Source organism: Puccinia triticina, chromosome 3A, assembly GCF_026914185.1.
Source record: "Puccinia triticina chromosome 3A, complete sequence".
NCBI lineage: Eukaryota > Fungi > Basidiomycota > Pucciniomycetes > Pucciniales > Pucciniaceae > Puccinia > Puccinia triticina.
The window spans coordinates 7,493,969-7,506,488 of record NC_070560.1 but is presented as its reverse complement, the minus strand read 5'-3'; the positions used below and the strand labels follow the sequence as shown (position 1 = coordinate 7,506,488).

At 49.8% G+C, this 12,520-nt stretch overlaps 1 protein-coding gene across 1 annotated transcript; it reads right to left on the bottom strand.

Moving 5' to 3' along the window:
- Positions 1 to 10,838: 10,838 nt before the first annotated feature.
- Positions 10,839 to 12,131, bottom strand: PtA15_3A816 (uncharacterized protein; the record flags this gene model as incomplete). The annotated part of the gene is made up of 3 exons (XM_053167821.1): positions 10,839 to 11,113; positions 11,682 to 11,801; positions 11,885 to 12,131. 3 exons carry the CDS (start codon positions 12,129 to 12,131, stop codon positions 10,839 to 10,841), a joined length of 642 nt encoding a protein of 213 aa, XP_053019000.1.
- Between the last annotated feature and the right edge of the window lie 389 nt (positions 12,132 to 12,520).

Genomic DNA, 12,520 nt, shown 5'->3' with positions numbered 1-12,520 from the left:
GTCCATTGAGACCCGTCCGAACAGAGTGTCCTCGCCAGTTGGATAGCGGACCTCCTGTGGTCGCCGTAGGTCTCGCTTCTGGCAGGCCTCACAACTGCGGCACCAAGATTGCACCGCCTTCTTGAGGGACGGCCACCAAAAGCGGTCCGCGACGCGACGATAGGTTTCCGCAGTGCCACGATGGCCCAGGTCCTCGTGCAAGCGACCGAGAATCTCATCCTGTTTGCTGGGCACCGTGACAACGATTCTTGGGAGGGGGCTACCTCTCTTCATGAGGCGCCCCGCCTGCACAAAGAACCCTGACGCTTTCCTTCTCAATGCCTGAAACGCTACTGAGTCCACGCCTTCGGGCCGCGCCATCGTTGTAAGATAGTCTTCCAATTGACGCCAGAATCCCTCCTGGAAGCCGGTGTATTCTGATACCCCGCTAGCCGAGAACGAGGCTAATGGTCTAATGAGAGGGGCTTCCTCGTCAAAATCGGACGCAGGTGGGTCTGACTCGTCGTCGCCTTGCGGTCTGCGGGAAAGTCCGTCCGGCATCGTGAACAATTTGCCCGGGCGGTGAGTGATGTCGAAAGAAAACAAGTGGATGAACGAAACCCATCGAGTCATTGGGGCATTGGGTAGGCTTGGCGCATTGATCATCTGAACAAGGGACTGAGCATCGACGATGAGTTCGAAATGCTGCCCCCAGAGAACGATTTGAAGCTTCTTCAGGATCCTCGCGACTCCGCAGAGCTCGAGTTTGGGTTGCGAATAACGAGATTCCACGTCAGAGAATAACAGCGATTCGTAGAGCGCAGGGCGATCGAGACCATTGCCGTCTGCTTGCGTAAGAACCGCCCCCGCGGCGTGAAAGCTGGAGTCTACCGCGAGTTTGAGGCGCCCAGCGCTTGGCCCGTAGTCCACTTTGACCAGGACAATGTCCCGTCCTACCAAAGACTTAAGCCGCTCGAAGGCTTCCGCACAATCCTCCGTCCAGAGAAATTCAGCATCTTTCCGAGTCAAGCGCCGAAGAGGAAGGCAAATCTGGGACAACGCTGGAATAAAAATCCTAACGTACACTACCACGCCTAAGAACCCTCGAACCTCTGTGGCGTCCATGGGGGTGGGCCAAGACAAAATCTTGTTAACCTTGCTTTTCGCCATCCGCCGGCCCTCCTTGCAAACCACGTGGCCGACGATCTCCAATGCAGGCACGCATGCAGCCAGCTTGGTCGCCGAGACCGTCAACCCGGCCTCTTCGATCCGGAACAAAACCCGTTCAAGAGTCGCAGCGTATTCCCAGATGAACCGCCTGACTCCGGGATGCCACGACAGAACTTCCCCCTCGTAATCCGAGACTGGGCCTTTGATGCCCCCATCATCGATGAACACCCCGGCGTGGTCGGGAATCTCGTCCTGCAGAACCCACATCATCTGTGCCTGATAAACGGCAACAGAGTTAGTGGCGCCCTGCGGGAGGCGAGTCAGTTGGAATCTACCCAGCGGGGTGTCAAAAGTGGTCAATGGTCGGGAGATGGGATCTAAAGCACGTTCGTCGTAGCCGCCGAGAATGTCGCCTAGTCCATAGCAGGCGCGGCCTGAGAATGACTCGACGAAGTCCTCAGTAGCTGGAGGAACACCAGCATCTTTCACCGTAACTTTGTTCAAAGGCTGTAGATCATGCACAATCCGTAGCTTGCCGTTACCCTTCAGCACGCAGAAGACCGGTGAAGAATATGACGATGTTGATTGTTCGTACAACCCGTTCCGCACCCTTTCTCTGAGAATCCTCGTATACTCGTCCAATTTAGCTGCGGGTATGGGGATCTTCTTCTTTTGCCATGGTTCATGCTCGACGACCGGGATGATGTAAGGAAGGCCGTATGAGTCCTTCAAAAGGCCGCGCTCGGATTCGTCAAAAGCAATGGACTGATTCCGCTCCGCCAGTACGTTCTTGATGAGGTTCAGCTCATCCGGCCAAAGCCAGCCGTCCGGGCCAAAATTCACCACCTGGAGGCGTTCCGCGGTAACGCGCCCCTTGGGCCGAAAAGGACCCGCCAACGAGCGGGGAAGAGGCCGGTAGGGATCGCGGGAAAGAGGGGGTCGACGAAGAGGGGGATTCAACCCTAGCGGCATCGGCTGGTTTACTGGCTTGATCTTCCGAGAAACTGGTTTGTACTTGGCTGCGAAGGCCACGTACTCGCCCGCTGCCCAAGCGTCCAACAAGGCGGCTTGAGATTGTCCGCTGAGACCACCCCGAAGAAGTTCCCAAGTCCGTCGTTCCCCAGGATCCTCGAAAGGGGCCTTATCTGCATAGGTAAGACCAGACAGAAAGGGGCGGCTCACGAGAGTGGCAGATCGTAGGGCTTTTGACGAGGCGGCATCTAGCCCGGAGGTGCATAATTGGAGAGAACTTACTTCTAGTTCCTCCAACCTCCGCGGACTACCTTTTTCCTCCTCATCCATCTGATCCTTCGCTAGTTTTCCCTCATCGCGGAGGATCTTTAGTTTTCCCTCGTCGCGGAGGCTCGGAAGTTTAACCTCATTGCGGAGGGTCTCGATAGACGGAACTAGATTAGCCTCATTGCGGAGGGTCTCGATAGACGGAACTAGATTAGCCTCATTGCGGAGGGTCTCGATAGACGGAACTAGATTAGCCTCATTGCGGAGGGTCCCAACGGGCAAAGATAGATTATTCTCTTTCCGGAGACGTGGTTGAAAGTCTAGTTTATTCTCTTCACGGAGACGCTGTCGGTGAGAAGATGGGCCACCTAAAGTGGGAGAGAGATTGGATTCCAAAGAGTTGCTCACGAGCGTGGCACGAGATAGTGTTTTTGATGACGCGGTAATATCTACCCTGAGATGCATACATGGAGGGGGACTTACTTTGACGCTTTGTGCCCCTGCTGAATACCCATGCTGCCCACCGCGAGCTATTTGTCCGCCTTTTGAAGAAATGAGAGGGAAGACTTGATCGAGATGAGGAAAAGGAGGGCTGGCAGAAACGAGACCAAAGTTTTTTTGGGTTTTCGAGATTTTCTTGATGTTTTTGCTCTTGATAATTTTTGATTGAACCGTCTGAGGAAACTGAGAGTAATGAAGCTGAGTGAGGAAAGAAATGATGGGTCGATGAGTCGGAAGCCGATCCGCCGGTGAAAAGTCGAGACCCTTGATTAAGACCGCCGGCAAATGGATCGGCTCCATTCATAAAAAATGCTTATCCTCCTGAGAGTCTTTTTCGAGGCGCCCGCAATGAACCAAGACGCCCTTCCGACCATGAGCCGGAAACTCGCGCTCCCATCTCCCCTTATCAACCGGGCAGAGAGTTACCTCGATGTTCCTTCCACTCGAGTCGGGCAGAATAATTCGCTCGCCGGATGAAGGGGAGAACATCAAGGTAGGCCTGAAATCCATTAAGAATGGGCGACCGAGGATGAACGGCCCATCGGCCCGGGTGATCCAGAAATGGCAGGTACCCACAATAGAACGGCCCACGCGTATGGGTACGTCCTCGGCGATGCCAATCAGCTCACACGCCTGATTGTTGATTCCGTAGACGGCCGCACTGAAATTTACCCGCGGAGTGAGATTTAATTTGACTGCTAACGAGTCCGAGATTAAGTTGAGCTGGGAACCGGAATCAACCAGCGGGGACGAGATCATCTCACCCTCCCCCACGCTACAGCTGAGATAGCCGAGCGGACAGGAGTACAAACTCGGATCAAATTCCCCATCCGGATCGATCCCTTCCGCCAACGTCCCGGAATTCACCTTCAGGTCCTCGGAGCCAACCTCCACCCGACGGCGGGAGACCCATTTCTTCACGCCGTCCGAGACGGCTGGCGAAACCGAACAAATCTCCCCGACGGTCGTAGTCACGGGTAGGTCAAAAATCCTCTTGACAAGCCCCTCGACCGCGTCCGGGTGGTCACGAGAGACCTCACGCTCGAATCGGACCTTCGGCTGTTGTCCTGCAGCTTTGGGAGGAGTGGCAGAGCGAGAGGGCTGCTCCGTTGGTGGAGAAGACTCAGGATCCGGCTCGTTCATGATCCTATCGAAGAGCTCCGGCTCCTCCTCCTCTTGGGATCTCGCTGGATCCTTGGGCGCTCCAGGTGTCTTCCGCAGCGGCCTCCGCGACTGAGTTGGTGGAACTAGAGGAGCCTTGAACGGCCGTGCCTCTTCATGTCGCTTCCTGCCCGCCGGATCGGACTCATAGGTTCCAGCAAAAGCCTGCGAGGACACCGCCGGTGGATACCAGGGTTGCAAAGATCCGCAGCTTGCCTTATATTCAACGGCGGCTGCGCTAGATGTCTGTCGGGTGGGAGTCGAAGGTCTTGGCGCCCCCGCGGATGGAGTTGGATGGTAGGAGGCCACAATGTGTCGGATCGGCCTACTACGGTCGAACGGGATGAGCGCCCCGTTTGGGAGAAAAAAATTGGTGCCGCGTTGTTCGACGAGCCCCGCCTCCTTGTCTTTAGCGAGCTCTAGACAGCGGCCGGTCCCGTGGTTCTCACGGTGGCAATAATAACACACCATCGGTGGTCGGCCCGTCGACGCCGAAGCCTTAGAGGGAATAGCGGCTATCTTCTGGTCGATCTTATGTTCAAACGCCTCCAACATCCGCGAAAGCTCGTCCATGTTGGGGGCGGGTTTCGAAGACGCCGGAGCTTCCTTGGGACGACGATCCTCGCCCATCTTTTTCATGACGGAGTTTCCCTCTTGGAATGAGGGGCCGACGACGGGCTGTCCGGTCCTCGACTCCTCAAACGTGAGCGCGGTCTGCTCTTTCATCACCGCATCCACGGCGTCTTTGAGGATCTTGAAGCTCGGCAACTTGAACCGGTTGTCCAGAGTGGTCACCATGGTCCCGTCGCGAATCAGCTTCTTCCTGATCTCGTCCTGAACGGTGGGCGAGAACGCTTGGTAGTAAGAATTTCGGATTTCCTCCACCAAATCGATGTGCGCTTTCGAGAGAAGGTAGGACTGGATGGGCTCCCAAGACTGGCGGAGCGTCTGATAGTCTGACGCACTAGCCACACCGCCCTTTGAAGCTCGATCCTCGACCAGAGAAGTCAAGTCCCGCGTCGTGAACCTGGCGGTGTCCACTTGGCCCCAATAGGCGATCATCGCGGCCTTGAGCTTCGGCCAATCGGGAGGACTGAACCCCTCCAGCGTCTCGAGGATGTCTAGCAGCTCGTCAGTGGCAAGAAACAGCCGAATCTGCCGGGCCATGTCGAGCTCGGTAGCCTCGTCCAAACTAGCCACCATCTCGTAGGTTTCGATGAACCTCTCGACCTTGGTCCCATCGAAGCATAGCCGCTTGTTCGGCGATTGGATCTTGACCATCACGACGGATTCTAGGGAGAAAACTGACGGACGAGAGGGTGCGGCTCACAGCGGTGGCGATGATGCTTTGATACGAGTGTAGACTTTCGGAGGTGCTACTAAGTGGAGGGGACTTACTTCTTCCTCTCCTTTGCCCCGCTGCTGAACACAGAAAAAGAATAAAAAAAAAAAAAAAAAAAAGGAAATAATCAAATCGACGGATGACGTGTATCGATGGATCGAGATCGTTCGTTCGTGGATGTGGGAGATACCGGTCGTATCCGAGAGTTTTGGAGAGAAAGAAGACTCCCAAGTGATTCAGCTGAGAATCTCAAATTTGAAGAGATTCAGGGTAAAAGAAAAAGAAAGGAAAAGAATTTTAACCGCCAAACGCCTCAAAACCACAGTCCAAGACTGTAAATCTTGAGGTCGCTGGTTCGATCCCGGCTCGGGGGACCAAATATGGAGCTCCGTCCGGTGCTAGGCCGGCGGCAGCGCTGGGAGGGGAATGGTGTCGGGTGACTGCCCTCACGGATCGGTCCGGAAAGATGAGACGGAAGATTCGAGGTGATAGCGTTGTGGAGGTGGTTTTGAGAGTTCGCCGAGGGTTGGATTCTCGGCGGCGGTTTTGTTGAGGATTCTGGGATGATTTGAGGGATTCGTCGAAAGAAGTTGGATTCTTGGGACTTGGACTCTGGATTCTAGACTCTCGACTCGAGATGGCGGATCAGAATGCCATGGCCTCCCTTCCTCCAAGTTCCGCGAACTTGGACTCAGGGAGACACATGTCACATGTATTTCATCATCTCCTTGCGCGCCACGCGCGCACACAACACAACACAACACAGAGAGAAAAGAAAAAGAAAAACAAAACAGAACAAAAAAAAAAAAGAAAGCAAAACAAAATAGCAAAACTCAGCAGAGAGAAAGATAGAGGAGGAAGGAAAAAAAAACCACAGCCTAGAATATGAGGAAGAAAAGCCACAAACCAGAGAGAGGAAAGAGAAAAGCAGATCAAAACAAAGAAAACAGGAATAAACCCACAGCACAAGCTGTGTTAGGACCATGAAAAATAAACAGAGGGTGACTAGAGGGAAGAGGGATAAGATGGAAAGGAGTGAGGAAGGGGAGGAGAGAAAAGGGCCCAGACAGGAAATATGAAGGAGGAACAAAATGGGGGAAAGGAAGCTGGAGGTGGAAACTGAAGCTTGAGGATTGAGCCTTGAGGGTCTTGAACTGTGAGTCTTGATGTGAGCGCCGGTGAGCTTTGAGAACTGAAAATTGATTTGACTACCGGGTTGACCACCACAGCGGGCACGAGGGCTCGTCGCGCGGCATGTTGCGGCCCTGAATCCAAGTTCAGCCAAACTTGGAGTAGGGGATTGGCACGGTACTCTCTTCCCCCCAGAAAAGATATCATCAGAGTTTTTGAGAGTTTATTGATCCCGGATCGTGTCAATCCATCTCCGTATCCTTTTTGAGTTTTTGAGTACCCGAGCTTCCTGAGTTTATTTATTTAGAGCACTATCCGAGTTTCCGACGACCGCGCCGGCTTTTCTCGGAGTTCTTCTCTGAGTTTTTCCATCCAACCAAACTGCTGAGGGATTCCATCCCCTCGTTCCCTCTCAAACAAATCCCCCCTCAACCGCTATCACACCTTTCGACCCGTATCCAATACTTTCGCAGGACCACCGGCGAGGGCAGCACTCAGCACCTTCCCCTCAACAGACTGCCGCAGGCTCAGACCTGACAGGAGTCCATAACGGTGTGCTGCAATATGCTGTGCGGTGCACATTGGGCGCTCAACTAAGACTGACAGCTGGAGGATTCAAAACCCCCCTCAACTTGGTGAGTAATTATCCAAGAAGCATTTCTCACAAAGTCTGTTGAGGGATTCTGCATTGCTTGCTTTAGTGAGAGTGTTGGCTATCATTTCTTTGGAGGGAATCAGAGAAACGATGATTTCATTTTTGTTTTTCAAGTCTTTTAGCCACTTCATTTTTATGTCAAGATGTTTTGTTTTTGCATTTGAACCAAAATTTTTGAGTTTCTCTGTGTAATTTTAAGTACAATCCAAAGAGAGAACCTATTGTGACAGCAGTTTTGTATCAATGAACAATGACGACAACAGCAACTCAGACTCCTAGCAATAACACACCTATTGTGACAGCAGTTTTGTATCAATGAACAATGACAATGACAGCGACTCAGACTCCTAGCAATAACACACCTGCAATAACGCAGGATTATTTTGATTCAAGTTTTTGATTATGAAGGACGCGCAAGAGTTTTTGATTAGTCTCTTCTTCACTTTGATATTGTAAGCGCGTGAATTTTATTTCAATAATAATAAACAATAGAATGTGAATAAGACAAGCGAACCTATTGTGACAGCAGTTTTGTATCAATGAACAATGACGACGACAGCGACTCAGACTCCTAGCAATAACACACCTAACAAAATGGAATAATTGAGAAAGAAACATAATAAGAAACATTGATTAGAAAAGACGTCAAGAATAGTGAGATTGATAGTTAAATGGAACAGCGGCATACCTGCGATAACGCAGGATTGTTTTGATTTAAGTTTTTGATTATGAAGGACACGCAAGAGTTTTTGATCTGTGGTTATGTTTGAGATGGAAAAGGAAAAGGGAATAGGATAGAAAAAGGATGTTTTTAGTTATGTTGTCTTGATGATGGGTTTTTGAGATGTGATGAGAAATGGGGTTGCTTACTAGTCTCTTCTTCACTTTGATAATGTAAGCGCGTGAAGAAGAGACCAGTTCAGCTGTTCGATTGAGCTTGGTTTTGATGGCGGGGGAAATATCAATTAGGTTAGGGTTCCAACCGGTACTTTTTCCGGATGCAAGTGAAAATTGACTTTGCTGCATATAATTGGTGCGCGGGGTCGCGCAAAAATTATGTGTATCTCAACACTCCGCCGTGAGACTCCAAAAAGCGGTTTGCACCTCTTATGGCTGAATTTAGAGAAGTATGTGTGGGGAAACCCCTGCCTCTCTGAAAGACAATAGTGGGACTCAAAGTAAAACTTGGCGCGCATGCAAGCCGTGTTACAAGTCGGCTTGGCCCCCGCTAAATATTTTATTGACTTTGAGCGCCCCAAAACCCCGAACTTGCTACACATACACCCGGGGAGTCCTTTCACGAGGATAACCCGTGGAATCCACAAGGAGTCCACGTGGTAGCCGCACGCAAGGTCGGACCAGCGGCTGTTGGTCCACACGTTCACAGGGGCACCTCGTGATGGCCCCGAGGATTCCACGGATACTTACAGATGTGTACCCGTGGAATCCACGTGGCCACGTAGGCGGGCTAGTGAAAAATTCAGCAGAAACGCACCTTGTTCAAAAGTATTGCTCATGGGACTCAAAGCCACAACCAGGCTGGGAGCTTGTAGTGGCAGTGCCATACAACTCACACAGCGGGCAATTGGGTGTCGCACGCAGCACGCAGCGACACCCGCGTAAAGGGGGTCCCCTTGGCTCGGGTGTCACTGCGGGCTGCGTGCGACATCCGATTGCCCGCTGTGTCAACTATTTCACATTGTCACAATTGGCTGCTTTACACAATATCAACCCCCCAAACGATGGTTTGCAATCGGGTTTGCGATAGGTTTTTTTGTTAAGTTTTTTTTTTTCCTCTATTCAAAATCAAGTTTTGTTGGACTTTCAAAACCTCAGGACCAGCCTGAGGTGGTCTTGGCTTGAAGTAAAAAAAAAAGAAAAAGCCGTGGAACCGACATGAGCAATGAGCTGACGTGGTCTCCGCGCGTGCCAGGAAGGCACATCGTGGAACCGGCGGGGAAAAGTGTGAAGCCCATTGGTTCCACGTGGAAAAAAAGCGTTTCGTGGAACCAACAAGCTTACCAAGGGTTTACCGAGCTGATCCTCGTCGGTCCCACGGATTACCCTCCTCTTGTCGGTTCCACAAACGGGCGGGGCAGGAAGTACCCCCGCCGTGTACATACATAGCTGCCCACAACAACCATCAAAAAAACCACGATATATCTCAAGAACGCCTCCAAATGCCTCGATCATCCGAACGAGCCGAAAGCATTCGAAATTTACGACAGATCCTTCGTCTTCACATCACGCAAGCTGCCTTTGAGGCTCGATATAACGACAGCAATGGCGAATCATCTACTAGTGAAGATAGCGAAATTGAAGAGCTAGTTATGACACTGATCTCGATAAAGAAGAAGCGATACTTAGCGGAAAGAGTTCAACTGGAAAGAGCCCCAGACATCACCAAATATCTCTTCCATCTTGATACCGGCCGGTTCAAGCAAGAATTCAGGATGTCTCAAGGATCCTTCCACCAGCTGCTAGATCTGATCAAAAACCACCGAATTTTCCATAATAACTCCAACGTGCCCCAGCGGCCGGTCCAGGATCAACTCATGGTGACTCTACGACGAATGGGTATGTCGGGAAATGGATCATCTATCGGTGTCCTGGCTTGTTTTTTCAGAATTTCCGAGGGTACCGTTATTCTTTACTGCTCGCGAGTGGTTGAAGCAATACTAGCTTTGGAAGGGTTAGCTATTTTTCTCAACATGTTCTGAATCTTCATCAGGTTGATCTGTGATGTATTTTTGCTATATCAGTGACTATGTTGTATGGCCAAACCACAACGCACGCGAAACGATTGCTGCAGATATAGCCGATTCAACTGGGTTCAAACGGTGTGTAGGGTTCATCGATGGAACCCTACTTCCATTGGATGAAAAGCCTTCAATTGATCCTCAAGACTATTACTCTCAAAAGGGATCATATGGCTTGGCTACCCTGGTCGTTTGCAATGCTGAAAAACGAATCATTACTACCTAACTGAATGGCCCGGATGCAGCCATGACACTCAACTCTGGGAGAATTGCGAACTCAATCTGCAGAAGACACAGTTCTTTTCTCCTGGGCAGTATCTCATAGGCGACTCTGGATTTCCTGCCAAGTCCAACCTTGTGCCAGCTTTCAAGAAACCACCCCACGGACCGATGCCAAGATTGAAGAAAAAGTTCAACCAGCATCTAGCCTCTCTCCGAGTATGTAATGAGCATTGCATAGGCATTCTGAAAGGATGTTTTCAAAGTTTGCGAGGAATCCAAATGGAACTCACCTCCGCTGAAACAATGAAGAAGATCACACAGTGGGTATCTGCCTGTGTAGTTCTCCACAATTTCCTACTGAAAGACACCTCTCCAGCCATCAATCATGATGCAATCGATTTAACGGCACCTATTGATGATGATGATCTCCCGAGACAAGGGGGTAATAGTTCTGGTAATCAACTTCAAGAGCATGTGTATCAGGGTGTTTTGCAATATTTGGATGTATCTTAGTGCTCTTACACTTTTTTGTGCTTGCCATTCTCCTCACAATCAGTTTTCTCAATGAAATGTATTTTTTTCATTGTTCTCTCATAACAGAATGGAAGCGACTAAAAGTGAATCATATGTATTCTCATGTTTGAGTCAAGCTGAAAGAAAACAAAAGATTCAAGTAGAACTAGGAACTATCTTCATCTGAGTCTGATTCGTCCTCCTGGGAATCTGCAAGAATGTCAGGGATGGCAGGGAACTCTTCATCGACTGCCTTTTTGATTTTTGAATATTCAAGCCCAAGCTCTCTCAACTCCATCATGTAGCTCACTTTGGCCTTTGACGCTTCAGCTCGGGCTTTAGTCATTTCTGCCTGCCTCTTCACTATCACCGATTTCATGTAAAATTCTTCGGGATTTGCCTTCTTTTGCCCCTTTCTGTTCTTCGTGCTTGAGCGACCGACTGATTTCCTCCTTTTCTTTGTTTTCTTTTGAGTTTGTACTTAGGGTGTTCAAAGTTGACTTGCATAAAATCATAACACCATAAAATCATAAAATTCTAAGCTGAAAAAATATGTTGCACCCAAGCACTCAAATTAGAGCAAAATTTCTAGAATGGTACATATGAAATCATCACTTGAAAGTTTTATGATTTTATAATTTTATGCATTGAAAATTTTATGATTTCAACTTTGAACACCCTTACTGGTGCAGTTGAGGCCGTAGGAGCAGGAGCAGAAGCTGGTGCTTGAGTAGTTGTAATCTCGGCCTTGTCATCGTCAGATTGAGCGTCTCGACCGCTGCTCAGGAGGTTTGAATTCTCGTTGCCTATGGAGTCGCCAGTTGGGTTGTCCATTTGGCCTTCTGGGTTGGGAACAGATGATCGAGTTTAAAGTGGTTCGGCTATCAACCTCAATCCCATAACTGGATCAAGAATGTCCCAGTATCGGCATAAGAAGTGCACTTGATCTAGAAACCAGAAAAAAGAAATCAGTACATCTTCAGGGAAGACCAATCTGAATTGTGCATACCCTCGACAGTCTTGACACCATTGACCGCATCACTTTCAAGAATTCCTGCCCCAGTGTTCCTCTTCCAGTCGCGAGCAGTGTTGTACAAGGACTGGAGATCGCTGATCTTTTGAGTGATGCCTAAGAAGACGTTTGGATCAACATGAAAGAAAAATTAGAGAAGATAGATTGATTTGGGGTGGGGTACTTGCCTTTAACATCACGGTGGGTGATCCCACTCACAATCATAATCTGAAGAATTTCAGAGCACAACGACTTCTTTGTCTTTCCTTCCTCAAGATCTCCCCTCCATTGTTGGTAGTTGGAATCAGATGAGAGCCATTCCAGAACGATATCCATGCTACTATTACCACCATCCACGCCATCACGGTCCCAGGGGACTGCTTTCTTTTTGGTAGTTTTCTTAGGTTTTGAGGCCGGGTTGATGGGAGTTGCTGGTGCTTCTGCCATGTTGTTTTGAAGAAGTTGTGATGAGACAACGCCAGATGGGGCAGGGAGGGATGACTTGTCTTGCCGAGTCAAGCCGGCATGCACCCATTTTTGGCCAGAGCGGCTTGCATGAATTCAAGCAAGTAGCCCCGCAAATTTTGACTTGCTAAGTCAACTTGCATGCGCAACCTGCAAACTTTGAAACCCCCTAATGACTGAAAACACCCCCAGCTAGGCTGGAAGCAAGAAGACAGTGGTCTAGTGTAGTTGAATGCCTTTCTCACAAGTGGCTCACAATGGACTGTGTATTGCAAGATATAAAGCTAGTATTTTATTATGTGGCAGAGAGTGTGAGGGTGACAATTTATTTGAATCTCGTGGGGGGAATGATCTCCTGGATGTGATTTGAT